Source organism: Gasterosteus aculeatus, chromosome 1 (assembly GCF_964276395.1).
Source record: "Gasterosteus aculeatus chromosome 1, fGasAcu3.hap1.1, whole genome shotgun sequence".
Taxonomy (NCBI): Eukaryota; Metazoa; Chordata; class Actinopteri; order Perciformes; family Gasterosteidae; genus Gasterosteus; species Gasterosteus aculeatus.
This window is the reverse complement of record NC_135688.1, coordinates 30,749,939-30,763,946: the sequence shown is the minus strand read 5'-3', so window position 1 is coordinate 30,763,946 and position 14,008 is coordinate 30,749,939. Positions and strand designations below refer to the sequence as shown.

Sequence of the window (14,008 nt, the reverse complement as noted above, 5' to 3'; positions counted from 1 at the left end):
TTGTAAACAATTGAGAACTGACTATAATCCTCCGAGCTGTGAATATGCTTTTCGTGTATAAAATTCATAAACACTACAAAGTAAAAAACGTCCTTTTTGATTTTTATAACTTTTATTAAAGTATTGATCCGTGAATAAATATTTAATGAACGTACAAGAAGAAGAAACAGAAGAACAACACGTTACATTCAGAATACTGGAGTGGACCCTCAGGTCGGAATCAGCTCTCTGTCGCTCATTCAATTATACAATCAATACATCCGTATTGCTCTTCTTTCAATAAATATGGCAGTTGTCGTTTTTGCAATCGTTTTGTGCTCCTTTTAAATATTCATTTTTAACTGACAGAGCTGCAAATAACAACTTTAATCAAACTGGATGAACTGATCCCAACCAGAGGCTTTAAAAAGCACTACATTTGGATTTTGGATGGTTAGTATCATCGACACGTTGATTCCTTAGTTCTGTTTCTCTTTACAGAAACACTCAAAACATCTGCACAATCGTTCAAGTGGGACAGATTCTTCTGCACATGATAGATTCTTAAGACCACCCGTCTGCGTTTTAAAGCTCCTTGGGTTCAGTGTGTGTGTTTCAGACCCTGCCGAGTCCACAGCTGGTCCCTTCGTGTTAATACAAAATCATCAGAACTCATGTGATACATCACAGTCAGAACAGACTTACAGAAACGTAGAATAAATAACTAACCACAAGTGGTGTTTACAGCGTGAAGCCGTCTACTCAACAAAGGTTTCAAAGACGTAACATCAGGGGGCAGAAGTTACATCCTCTGAAGAATGCATCCGATATTTTTTGTTAAAATCTACTTCATAAAGTTAAACAAAAGAGTAAACTACAATACCCAGAGAGCATTGCTGCAAGAAGGGATCTTTCAGAGAGCTAAAGTCTGAGTTACAATTACAGTAATAACGTGTTAATATATTGAATCACAACAGAACTCAAGTTGCTGTTTGTTTTCAAAAATAAAAACAAACTTAAGAGTAATTAAAGCTTCCGTCAGTGCGATACGTGATGTTTGGAAACTCTTCCAACTAACAACCTGAATTTTGGCCGACTTGCTCTTGTTACAAAAAATAAATATCAAATGAACTACGACAGCTTTTAGACAGCGAAACAAAAGCTCAGCGAACGTTGACCTTTTGGGGCGGAATAATTGACAGCGTAAATATATATTTCCAGAGTTTCAGTCAAATCTACGAAGCTCAGTCTCTCACAGAACCACAGCTTTACACATATTACACGTATGTACACCAACGTATCCTCACACACACACACACACACACTTTATCTTAAACAGATAAATAAACGTCACACATTAAGTTCGGGGGAAGATACATTCCACCATGTTGTGACGAGGAAGTAACAAGAGGCTGCTTCCTGTTTTCATCTTTTCAGAATAAAAACGACAAAAGTGAAACGTAAATAGAAAATAGTGCATCAACTTACCAGCCGCGGCTGAATTTACCCAGCATTCAACGTGGCGGCTGGTCGCCTCCTGTTACACGACTGGTGGCCAAACACAGAAGGAGAAACAAAACAACAGGAAGAACGCACACCGATATACCGTCTAATACTACGAAGGGGAGCTCTAATCCGCGGGGGGCGGGGCGTTCACGGTACGCGTTGCAGTCTGACTGTAGTGGAGGAGGACTTCCTCGCTGGCTCCCTCACAGCAGCCCGTCCAGGTTCTTCTCGGCGCTCTGCTTGTCCTCGGGGGTCTCCGGAGGGCTGTACTGGGTGTGGTAGTCCCGGAGGATGGTCACCACGTCGTGGTGGCCAAAGTGCACCGCCTCGTCCATCGGCGTGTTCCCCCACCTGCAGCCAGAGGGGGAGTTTGTGTGGATACGAAGCCACGTGGAGGCTCCTCTTTCATCAGCTTCAACGCTGAACGGCTGCAGGATGAACGCAGTTTTCTTTGAGACTTTTCCGTGTCTCGTCTCTTCGATCCAACAAACAACAAACCGTTTATGATCCTACGTGTCGCTACGCTGCGTTGATGTCGACTGCTTCCTGCCGCCATTATTTGTGATGTCATGAAACTTGGAATAATACAGTGAAGTGTATAAATGTCAGAAAAGGATTCCAATGTAATACCTGTCTTTGGGAACTGGGTTTACTTTACAGGCCTCCAGCAGGAAGCGAACCACCTCCCCATGTCCTGAAACACACACACACAGTCAGCTGCACAAACACACTGATCACATCCGTCCACACATCGTAGATGATGTCATCGCTTCACCTTCAGCAGCTGCCACGTGCAGGGCCGTCCTGGAGTCGTAGTCCCTCTGCTCCATGTCCATGGAGGACAACGCAAACCTGGAAGAGCGGCGTTCAAACAGAGGCTCAGGGAACCGCGCACGATAACATTCAGCACTTGGAAGGGTGGGGGTTACCTCCTCAGGGCCGAGACGTCTCCCGTGTAAGCAGCAAACAGCAGATTGATCACCGACTTCACCTGGAAGCAGCCGCGGGGCGGCACAGCAGAGCAGCGAGGAAGCAGGAAGCACCAGAGTCAGAAGGATTCTTTCTTTCCTTTACGTGTAAGAATGTTTCATTGCACATCATAATGAGACGTTTCAGACTGACAACAATGAGAAGAGGAGGGACAGAAGCTGAGGACTCACCCGCTGGTCTCCTCCCTCCCGACGAGGATCCAGCTTCTTAGCAAAGTGTCTCAGGTTGTCGTAGTTGTGGAAGTTACAAAGAGAAACCAGGTCCTGAAACAAGACACCAGAACACAAAGTGTTAGATGACATAACGAGAGAATGTGTCAGTTAACGTGTGATTCTGATCCCAGACCATCTTCCTCAGGTAGGATGGGGGGGCTTACGGTGCAGAACTGGATGCCTCTGACGCTGTTGCCCAGCTTGTCCAGCGGAGGAGACCAGCACATGATGCCCATCACGTTGGGGACCACCAGCAGGATCCCACCGGCCACCCCAGATTTAGCCGGCAGGCCGACCTGAAGAAGACGAAGAAGAAGGTGAGTCGACGGCGCCTGTTGTCCCACGGGAGGTGTGTGTGGGGGGGGGGTGTGGTACCCACGTGGAAAGCGAACTGCCCGGAGAAGTCGTACATGCCGCAGGAGTGCATGAGACTCAGGGTGTCGCGCACCGACTCGGGGCTCAGCACGCGCTCCCCTGTGATTGGACAGAAGCCGCCGTTGGCCAGAGTGGCCGCCATGACGCTGGCGCTCTCGCAGGTCACCTCGATGGAGCACAACTAGATCACGGGATTTAGATCCAGGAAGATGTGTGATGTCAATAAACCAAGTGCAGTTTATCCATTATTATTGTTGATTTAAGCTCCATGTACCTGGAAGTAGAAGTCGAGGATGGCGGTCATGTCCGTCCCCTCTGGAAAGCACTGAGGAAGAAACGACGACACTGTCTCACCCGGAGAAAAGACAAACAAAGAACCGAATGACATCATAATTTGACCTCACCTTCTTCTCCTTCAGGTAGTAGCCGATGGCAAAGTTTCTGTCTCCAGACTCCCGCTCCGACTGGAAGCTGGAGGGGACGGGGGACAAAGAGACAGACTCAGCGGTTTCTTCTCCTCACAGACCCCTCTGGTCTTTTCAGCCATCGAGGATCAATAAAACCTTTTCCACTCACGTGGCGTTGCTGAAGCCGACGTACTCGTTTCCCGCCAGTTTGTTCATGAAGTTCATGACCTGGAGAGCAGCAGATAATAAATACGTCCTCGTGGATTTAAGCATCGCTCCTTAATCCGGGTCTGAATAGTTGACATTTCAGCACATTCATACTCACATAATCAAACTTCTCGGCGTTGCTCGCCCCTTGCTGGAATACAAATAGAATCACAGTATTAAGATGTTATTTTACAATACTAACACCACGTCAGAGTATGATCCACTAGCTAGCTGCAGTGTGCTAAATGCCAACATCTGCATGAGAAACAGATGTTGCCTGAGTCTTTATTCTTTTATTATTACAATCGCCTGGATGGAAAATCACAGATGAGATGATACAGTTGATGCTTAATTCAACAACCTACAGGACCGCTGCAGGTTTTTTAAATACGCGATTCGATTACACATACACTTGTTTTTCCATGTAGCTTACAGCTCGAGTACAGTTTATTAGTTATTAACTCCATATATATGCGTCTTTGCTGACTAAACCTGACCAATCTAAAGATAGAAATAAAACCAATAATAAAAAGAGGTCCTGCTCTACAGAAAAAGTAGTGGTGTGAGTCATAAAACAGCGATTGACCTGTTTGAGAAGAAAAAAAAGCCACATTCAAACATTCATGAGCAGCCATGTGAGGGATGAAAGCGTCGAGACAAATCCAGACACAAGAGGGTGAAATTACCAACGTCATTGACCTGCTGCAGGGCTCATCATTTCACAAAAACATACACATGAAAGCAGACAAAGAGCCTGGAAAAGGTAGATTGCGAATGCTTTAATGATTCCACCAACTCAGACTCAGAAGGGTTTTAATGTTTAACCAGCAGGAGGAGCAGTCGTGTCTTTCAGGATGTTTAATGAACCATCAGAAGAGCAGTTCCTCTGATTAATTGTTGAAACTCACTCAGAATATCTGAATGCTGTCAACTAAACCCCCCTCCTCCTCCCCCAGCGTGAGTAGAGCAGTAATCTCACCGGATATACTAAACCGGCAGAGACACTTATTGTTTAAGTGTTATTGTTTTACTATTCATGCCGTTTGTCACCCGGCAGGACCTGTTTTAGTGTGTGAAGTCAGCTGACCTTGATGAGGGAGGTGCAGACGATGGCTCCAGCGTTCACCATGGGGTTGTGTGGTTTATCTGCAGGAGACAAAATAAAGCTAAAGACAAGTCTGAACGTCAAGGTCAAAGACTTTTACAGCTTTGTGAAAGCAAAGATCAGCTCAGATACTATAAGAAAATACAACCGGGAACATTTCCTAAAAGAGTGAAAATCGACATGATCTCAATATCACAAAAAAATAGTGCAGCGATGCTCCCCTCCGGGGTTTAATCTTCTTATGCAACGGGACAACCTTGGAAACAAACATCTAAAAATAAACAGCTGGATTATAATCTGGCCTGTTAGATAACGACCAGAGGAAACAAACAATTTCAGGTCCAGTTCCTCGTTTCTCGCGCTCGTTAAAGACGCTGACGAGCAATAACTGGAGTCTCTGTTGCAGAGACACGCGGTTACTAAGTGACACTCGTCGTGTTACAGTATCCATGGCAACCGGGCCTCCGGAGATCGCCGCCTGCTCACCTTCCTCGTTGAGGAAGAGCTTGTTGAACCGCAGCCCGCTGGGCTCTTTGCCGATGAAGCGGTGCACGTACTCGGTGCCGTGGTCGTGCACGGCGATGGCGTATTTCAGCGGCTTCACGCACGACTGCAGACAGAAGGGGACCTTGGTGTCGCCCACGGTGTGCCTGAGGAGGCGGGGTTACAGAGGGTTAGTCTCACCGGGGAAGGCGGGCGTTAGAAGCGCGTGCGGGACATCCTGTGGAGCTCCCGCCTACCTCTGCCCGTCAACGGTGCACAGCGACACGGCCCACAGGTCCGGGCTGAAGCGGGCCAGCTGGGGGATGTAGTCTGCCACCTAGGTCACACAGGGGTCACACAGGAGTCACACAGGGGTCACGGCGAGGGTGACGCAAGCAGCCCCGACTGTGTGCGTCGGCAGCGCGCTCACCTGCCCCCCCGACATGCTTTTGGCGTTGACGTAGAGCTCGTCCATGTGGGCGCAGAAGGACTGGAAGTCTGGGATGACAAACTTCTTCCTGAAGGCCTGGGTGAGCAGAACGATGTTGCTCTGGACACACCTGAGACGCAGAGACGGGAAGGGTCAACCTGGTTCTTCTCCTGACCACCAGGAATCCTGGTCCACGCATTCACACGCCAGCTGTCATTGTGAGACATCTGCTCGTGCACTTCCTGTAATGACGAGCTGCCTCAGCGCCTTCATTCCCAGCATCAAAGCTTCTAATGAAGAACACGGGGAGAGAATAGACCCGTGTGTGTACAGTAGGAGCCTCACTCCACCAATCCTTCTCCCCCATGTTGTGCTGATCCTTCTGAGCGACTAAGCACAGTCAGTAAACACACATGACAAGCCGTGCTCACTGCATCAAACCCGTCTAATCTCTGAAGCGTGGGATCCCTGCAGAGGAAACGCACGCTCCGCTCACGTGCTTCCCTCTTCTGTAAATGAGCCCGAAGAGGAGCGGATGTGATGGACGGCGGCCAGGAGCTGGTGACTGATTCGGTTCCCTAGTGAGCTCTCATATGCTCCAACCCTCACGCAAGCTGCCAGCCAGTTCTGTTTCCTGTGGGGGGGTGAGCAGCGGTGCTAGCGGTGCAGCAGCGCGTTGTTTAATCCACACACATCCTCGATGGGTTTGCAGCTCAGGGGTCTACAGACGCTCTCTGAATAGACGTAAAGAATGGCTCCCCGCGCTCACAGAGCCGTGACGTGGCCGTGAAGGGTCACGTACAGCCAGGAGAATCACGTCCATCTTAAAATGACCTCATCACCCGACGAATCTATGACTCATGCGTCCTCTACGAATCATGAACACAAACGTCACGTTGTTTCTATATTTCAATGCTTTTATTGAAGCTACTTTCTCAAGATTGTATGAATTGAGCCTCAAGAAGCCGCTGATGTGCAAACCGAGGAGGGATCAATAATTAATGACGAGCAGAGGGCTCCGGCCAGCATTAAACATTCTGAGGATCTGATGAAACATTCATGCTGAGGATGAAGGTGCAGCGAGATGTCGCTTCAAAACAGAGCTTAGAGCTGCAATGATAAATGTGCCAGGGCCCGATTAAATAAGGCTTGACGTATGAGCCTTTACACATTTAAAACTGATTGTAACACTGCAAGCAGCATGTAAAGTGTCTCTTTTTCGCAGTATTGCAAAATAAATGTAAAGAGGTGTGAGATCAACGTACTTTTTGAAGAGGTGTCGGTCCAGCGCTCCGTCAGAGGTCGTCTTCACGGTCATCTTCAGCATCTCCATACATTCCTTCAGCCGGGGGTCTCCTGTGCGAAGCCCTGTGCTCTTAAGAGCCTGCACAGGGCGGGGGGGGGGGGGCAGGATTAACACAGTCTGACAGCAAATCAATAAATCTATGCAGCGTGAACACAAGCTCACAACACCAGGGAGACAAATCCTCAAGGAAAGAACCCTCGTAGAGTAAAGACAAGAAGCAGGTTGACATTTTGAAGAGTATCTTGAGGGGACTTTAAACCTTCCAGAAGCTGGTCTCCTGAGGACTCACCGTGGTGAATTTGTGTGCAGGGATCTTCTCTTGGCCCTCTGCGATGGTGTAGAAGAGCAGGTCCTCCAGACTGGGCAGGATGCCTGCCTTCCTTCTCCTGCAGGAGAGAAAAGTACAAACACACCAGGCCGGACAGTGAGAACAGCTACGTCCTGTGGTGGAGGCGTGGAGGGAGGAGAGAGGAGAACATGACCTTACACTGACCTTAGTTCAGAATTAGAACCTGTGGAAAACACTGTTCCACAGCTAATGTGCTGCCATAAGGCCACTGTAAAGTAAACTGTTAATTATTAGGTACGAGTCAGAATACCAGCCGGGTGCAAGGACCTTGCTTCTTGTTCCATGTTGTTTGATTTGGGGAAGGTTGTGTCAGAGTAGGTCTCTGTCTACAGTGTGAGGGGGGGGGGGGGGGGGCAGTGTCAGAACACCTCAGCCCCATCAAAGCACAATGTGTGAACTGTGCTGACTTCACAGCTGGGAGGAGAAACGAGCATTTCACATCTTTATCAGCTAGCGCCATAGCTACTACTATAGCGAGTACCATAGCTAAAGTATAGCTAGTACCGTAGCTAGTACTATAGCTTTGCAGCTAGTATTATTGCCCGGCTGGTATTCTCACAGCGAGTCGTCTCTGGGAGGAGAGTTAGTAGCGGCTCACAGCAGGCTCTCTGCTATGATTCATACTGACACAAAGATGGATTGGTGCAAAGCTTCGGGTGCTTTGTCCTGCAATGCATCATGGGACACTGGCCTGTGTGCTAGGAGAGTGTGTCTGAAGGTAAAGCTTTAGTCGTCGGGCCTTTGGGAGGTCGAGAGCAGCGGGTGTTTCCTCTGGATTGATTCCTCGGAGCTCGCTCACACGTGTCGTTTTTACAGAAATGCACAATCGATGTGGAGAAATTCTAAATGGAATCTCTTTGTGCCATAATTGAGCCGTTAAAACAGCTGTGGGATAATTCAGAGGAAACACTGGGACCAGTCCGGAGATCTAAATGGATTCCAATCAGATTCAGGAATCCTCAGTGAGCCGAGGTCACTTCCTGTGTTCCTCTTCTACTGGAGGTGGTGTTTCAGTCGGCTTCGGCTTCCTGACTTTGCAACCCGAGCGTGGACGCAGAATTATTATTAATTAGGAATTATTATTGCAGAGCACCGCTGTCTCCACCTTAAGGAACCTGGTCGAAGGGCGGAAGGAATACACATCAGAGTGAGGTGGGGGGGGTGTAGAGGTGAGGTGGGGGGGGGGGGGGGGGGGTAAAGCGCAGCCACTGGGAGGAAGTGAAGTCGTGTCAGGGTGAAACTCTACTTCTACTGGAAGACATTTAAATAACACTTAAACTAAAATAAAAAATAGAAACATACTTACAAATGCAAAGCAAGCAGATCAACAAGAGGGAGAGTGTGCAGAGGGAATAATACTGAATTAGTTACAGTGGAAATGACATTCACAGCAGACCACCACCACGACAAGCATTTATGTAGTAACAACAAACTGAATGTAACACAAATATTCACATGAATACTGGCAAATTAACAAGAAAACAGCCGTTAATGAATGAAAAGCACAATGTCACTAAAACATTATTAGAGCTGCAGTCCCGTAGTCCCACGCGGATTATTCCCAGCGAGGAAAATATTTGGGTGAACTTTGAGTTGTTTCCCCTCAGCAGTCCACCGAAATCTGTTTCTGAGCCAATTTGAAAGAAGAGACTCCGTTATGGAGAGAGAGACAGCGGGATGTCAGAGGCTTTAGTCCTCGTGTCGCCTCAAGGAGGCTGTGAGAGAGCAGCACCACCTCTGGAACATCTGGCTCATTAATCCTCCTCAGCGCCTCCTGCTGCTTGTGTCTCCATTACAGTGAAGGGCAATCAATCAATAATCTACAATAATTGGCACTCAATAAAACAACACAATTCTCATGTGATCCATGAACAGTAGTGTTTTTTATCACTATCACCAATCTGCAGGTTTTGGACATTGAGTCGGAACTGGACACTTGAAGACGTTCCTGAGACTTCTATTTTTGCGCTGTTAAAAAAGGCAATTAATTTAATTGACATATTATACATTAGTATTAAAACGTGAAATTGCACAAAATAAATTGGGCGGATTCGGCATCAATCCAATGAATTGAAGTCGGCCCGGTGAGAGCGTTAATAAATAAACAGAGATATAACACGCTGCCTTTCGCTCTGGATTATTTCCCTGTGCTGTGTTCATGTGACCCGGAGCACCAGGAGAGGCGGCGCGGCACAAATCAATGTGTGTGTGTGTGACTCATCGGCTCCTGAAGGGCCCGGCCAGCGCCGGGCGGCGTGCCAGCATCCGGGCCGTGGAGAGATGAAGCCCGCCTGCATCACAGCGCCTTTAACCTCACGTGAGCCGGAGCTCCGCCCAAGGACGCGGTTACCCACGCCGATCTCAGCCGGGGCCCCGGGGCCCCACTTATTCCTGCGCTACAGACTTTAACCCCAGGTGTTATCTACTCATTCCCTTCTCCAAAACGAGTCTGTCAGACTTCACAGTGCTGTTCCAGGGTTACAGTTTCCTTATTTGATGTCTCAATACACTTAAGAGTTATTATTCATTTAGCATTTCAAATGTTTTACATTTATTTAATCATGATATATTTAATGTTCTAGTAGTTTAACATCACTTCTCTTCAGTTTTGTTGATCAGATAAACTCAACCTTCTCTTCTGCCGACTGGTGGAATCTTCTGTTCTGTGCAAATCACAACAAGCGTCACTGAAGCTGAGAATCAGCCTCCAGGGGAAAGAAGATGTTCTCCACCAGCTGAGCAAAGTGACAGCATAAACACGGCCGACAGATAAAGCTAATGATCCGTGGATGCAAAGCACAGGGGCAACGAGGCATTTTATTACCCTGTGTGGTAGCTGGTAAATCAGCTGCTTTGGCTGCTCGAGGCAAGAAGAACGAACTCTCATTTTAAGAGCAAAGCAAGCAAAACAACAACAGCTGTTATTGCACAATTGTGTTAATAGATTTCTGGTTTTAGTCACAATTATTAAAAGCCTTGCGTATTTGCTTGGTGCAGTTGCTGCACTTTGCTGTTAAATGTTGTCTTAATCGATGTCAGTGGGGTTTAAGTTTAAGTGGATTCATGGAGGCTTCGTCTGCCTGTTACGGTGTTTTCATTAAAAGCTTTGAACCTGCGACCAATCGATCACCACGAGGACTCTCATCCTCGCCTTCGCTATCGGCACTCGGTCATATCTCCTGTTGAACAAAGTCAATTACAGCCAGATCAGATCACTGACGACGTGTCCCACAATACAAGCCGATTATAAACGTTATTAAACCTCATATCATTTATTAGATATCAAATATTTTATTCCATCATAGAAGGAGAATCTCTCTGTTTATTTCTGACACAAAATGTGCCACCAGCGTGGTATTATGACCCTAATAATGAATGACTAACAGATCACAACTGTCATTTCCTCCATTAGACTCAGGGAGGACTGACCTCATCAGACTTGATGTGTCTGCATGGTGCTTTACGTTAAACTGAGATACACATTTAGTGTCAGCAGGAGCTCGCAGGTCATGATGGGATGGAACGTTGGATGGAGCAGGTCCCTAAATGCTGCTCGCTGTATCACAGCTTTTATTAGACACTAAACCTGAATCTTACGTTCACCGAAACGTTGCTCTGAAAAACATCATAATCTACAAAGAAAGGTCTGGCGTGTCCGTTAATGGAACTAGCCTCCGCTTAGCCCTCTGGCTAGCTCTCGCCGTGGAAACAGAGCGTAATTCAAGCTAGCTGGAGCCGCCAGGGCCGAACTCCATCATGAATATGTACTCTTCAAAATAGACCTCGCTTTTAAACGCAGGACACCAGATACAAATCACGACATTTGCCTATCGTGTGTTTTTAGAAGACATTCTTTAATGCGGCATTAACTGCGTGTGTAAATATAGACTTGGTCCATTAAAAGTGTGTCTTAACGGGATGGTTCAGGGAGATTACGCTGCTGTTAATTGGCGTTATTTTCCCACGACGTCCGGCCTACCCGCGGAGCTAGCGGCTAACATCTGGCTCAACGTCACTCACTTCTCCGCGGAGGACTCCTTGGCGGCTTCGTTCGGTCCGTCCCCCTTGGAGCAGAAGCCCCTCACGCCGAGCCTCCCGGCCGAGCGCCGCGGGGCTCCGAACCCTCCGCCCGGCCACCTCCCATCCGAGGCGCCGGTGGCGAAGGCGCAGGCGGCGGTGGCGGGCGTCGCTAGGATACCGACTCGCCCCGCCAACGGCCGTCTCAGCTGGGTGTGGAATAACTCCCGGAGCGCGACCGTTGACCGGAAGCTTAACATTTCAATACCCGGATGTGGTGAAGTCGAAGGGGGCAAAATAACAACTGGTTAGAGGCGCAGTGTTCCAGCGTCGGTCGGCTTTCCACGGCCGAGTAACGGTTTCTCCCGGTGACTTAACGGCAGGAAACGCTCCTCGCTGGAATTCAGCCCACCTTTCACCCAGCAGCACGTCTGATTGGAGCACGATAAGGAACGCGCGCACCTTATTGGTCGAGAGGGCTGTCAATCATTGGCAGTCAGCGTTGACCCATCATCTCCATCAGGTTGGCCATTTTCTATAGAACACATGAATATAAACATACTTTAATAGTGTTTTAAGAACAATTGCAATCTGTGTAACAGTTTAAACGAGAAATTCTACAAGCAAAGGGATCCCGTTTAAAGTTTAGACGGGAAACATAATAGCAACGGATTAAATTAAGTACTATAATATTATTTTAATTGAATGAAAGGGCAATGATGGAAATGATTACATAAAACGTGTAGGCAATAGTAGATGTAAGACCTTTTTCTGAGCTTGTGTTATCTTATCGAACACCTCACGCACACTACTGCAGCTTCATATCATCAACATGTGATGACGTCACACATCGTGTCTGTGCGAGTTTTAATGTCAGAAAAAAATAAAGTGAAGTCAGCATCAATCCGCCCTGATCACCTGATGGGCGGTCGGTGTTTGTGAGACATATTGAGTTATTGCTCACATTCGGACAGTCGTGTCCTCGGGCGTCTCTTCTTAATAATAAAGTAACAGCGCCACCTGGTGGTCCCAAAATAGTCACTATAAATCCACGCGCACGAGTAACAGGAATCAATAACAGCTAAAATAAGAGGCCGTGATCATTTGGAACATATTGTTTCCCCCTCTGGATATATTTATAAATATGTATGCAGACCTTTTACCTTTAAATTGATAAATTGGGCGGTTATTTTTCACATGTCTTGCACGATCTTCCCTTTCATTGTCAGGGAAAATGCCTTTAATGTAGAGCGAGTATTCTTCTGTATAAGACCTGAGTCAGATGGCATTTTCGTGTTTGTTTGACCTCCCTCGCAATCTTTGTGGGTGGAGACACCACATATGAAACATTGACCTACACCAGATATTACGCACTGCAACTACTCTAAAAGTTGCTCCATATTGCTTGTCTTTAGCTACTAAGTATCTGACTTAGTTGGGAGCCGAGGTAAACTCCACCCACCTGGAGCTCAAAGAAGGATAAAACAAACTTCCTTCTGACTAATAATGCCTCCACGTTCTTGAAGTTGGACCCAAATGCACTGGCAGAAACTCAAACTACGTCTTCAGGTCAACATTAAAGGGGAACTATTAAACTCCAACGTCAATTTCTTGTTATTTTGTAAGAAGCCACAATTTTTTTATTTAAAAAATCCCTCTTCCTCTCTGCAGTTATTGAACGAGCTTCACCTCCTGGTTGTGCATGTGGAGCAACTCGCGAGGCTGCAGCATGTGGCCCATCAAGAAATGTGTCAAGCCGAGTCATGTGTCTTACTTTTGTTAGTACTCATTATGTTTTGCATGTCTTGTTATTGCAGCAGAATCTAATCCCATCAAGTCAAATGTGTATGTTGGTGTAGCCATGTTGGTTTTTACTTTTTATGACCAGCGTTCTCAGTGTGCAGCTCCTCCTTGAGCACCAGTGAGCCGTTCCTCACCGTGACAAGGTGACCGGCACGGATCAAACTCACAGAACATCTCAAAGTTGAACCCCCCCCCCCTCCGCCCCTGGAAGGAAGGAGAAGGGAGACAAACGAGGCGATCCCTAACGAAGGCTGCAGGGAGGAGAGGCGATAATTCATCCACCCCCACGCCTCCTCGACCGCAGTCAGCTTCCTGCTCCTCACGGGGCGATGGGTGCGCTCGGCAGATCCCTCCCACGCCGCTTAGCGGCCGGCTTCCGCCCACCGCCCGTGGAGCCGCCCACCCACGGCCGTTGCCGCGGCAACACAACATCATCATCACCATCAGCGCCAGTGACTTGCACTGGCGGGGGTGGGGAGGTGGATCTGGGAGGACAGGGAGGGAGGGTGGGGGGGGGGCAACCAGCATGGGGGTTCATTCTCCAGAGAAAGTCTGTCTGCGTGTGTGTGTGTGCGTGTGAAGGGATGGAGGGAGTGGGGAGGTTCACGGGGAGGATGTGAGAAGGACTTGCGTCAGAGTGAGTCATCAGCCGGTTTCACAATGTGTCGATGTGACGCGGATGCAAATGGAGCTGCGCGGGGAATCTTCTCAACTACCACAAAGTGAAGAAGACTCCTCCTCTTCTTCACTTGGATCAGCAGCTTTTTACACACACACACACACACACACCTGCTTCTCCAGCTTCCCTCATTGATCACAGAACGCACATCACAATAGAG

At 47.8% G+C, this 14,008-nt stretch overlaps 1 protein-coding gene across 4 annotated transcripts; it reads right to left on the bottom strand.

Annotated features, from left to right (window-relative positions):
* Positions 1-93: 93 nt before the first annotated feature.
* Positions 94-11,777, bottom strand: glsa (glutaminase a). Of its 4 annotated transcripts, none has more exons than XM_040189120.2 (18): positions 11,370-11,777; positions 7,290-7,386; positions 6,960-7,078; positions 5,695-5,824; positions 5,522-5,601; positions 5,268-5,431; positions 4,764-4,822; positions 3,795-3,827; positions 3,639-3,697; positions 3,467-3,533; positions 3,337-3,387; positions 3,067-3,243; positions 2,852-2,983; positions 2,646-2,738; positions 2,415-2,476; positions 2,261-2,337; positions 2,116-2,179; positions 94-1,836 (listed from the first exon to the last, which is right to left on the bottom strand). In XM_040189120.2, exons 1-18 carry the CDS (start codon positions 11,624-11,626, stop codon positions 1,689-1,691), a joined length of 1,869 nt encoding a protein of 622 aa, XP_040045054.1. In that variant the 5' UTR covers positions 11,627-11,777; the 3' UTR covers positions 94-1,688. The 4 variants fall into 4 exon arrangements, with proteins under 4 accessions (XP_040045054.1, XP_077959009.1, XP_077959024.1 ...); XM_078102883.1 differs by having other exon boundaries at positions 7,290-7,380; XM_078102898.1 differs by lacking the exon at positions 11,370-11,777 and adding an exon at positions 8,656-10,528.
* Between the last annotated feature and the right edge of the window lie 2,231 nt (positions 11,778-14,008).

Bases quoted from the DNA above. Each gene is read 5' to 3' on its own strand.
- glsa (XM_040189120.2), bottom strand. From the start codon at position 11,626: ATGTTAAGCTTCCGGTCAACGGTCGCGCTCCGGGAGTTATTCCACACC. The intron at 4,823-5,267 runs GTGAGCAGGCGG...TGTCTCCTGCAG, and splicing joins GCTCTTCCTCAACGAGGAAG to ATAAACCACACAACCCCATG. The intron at 3,388-3,466 runs GTGAGGTCAAAT...TTTCTTCCTCAG, and splicing joins ACTACCTGAAGGAGAAGAAG to TGCTTTCCAGAGGGGACGGA.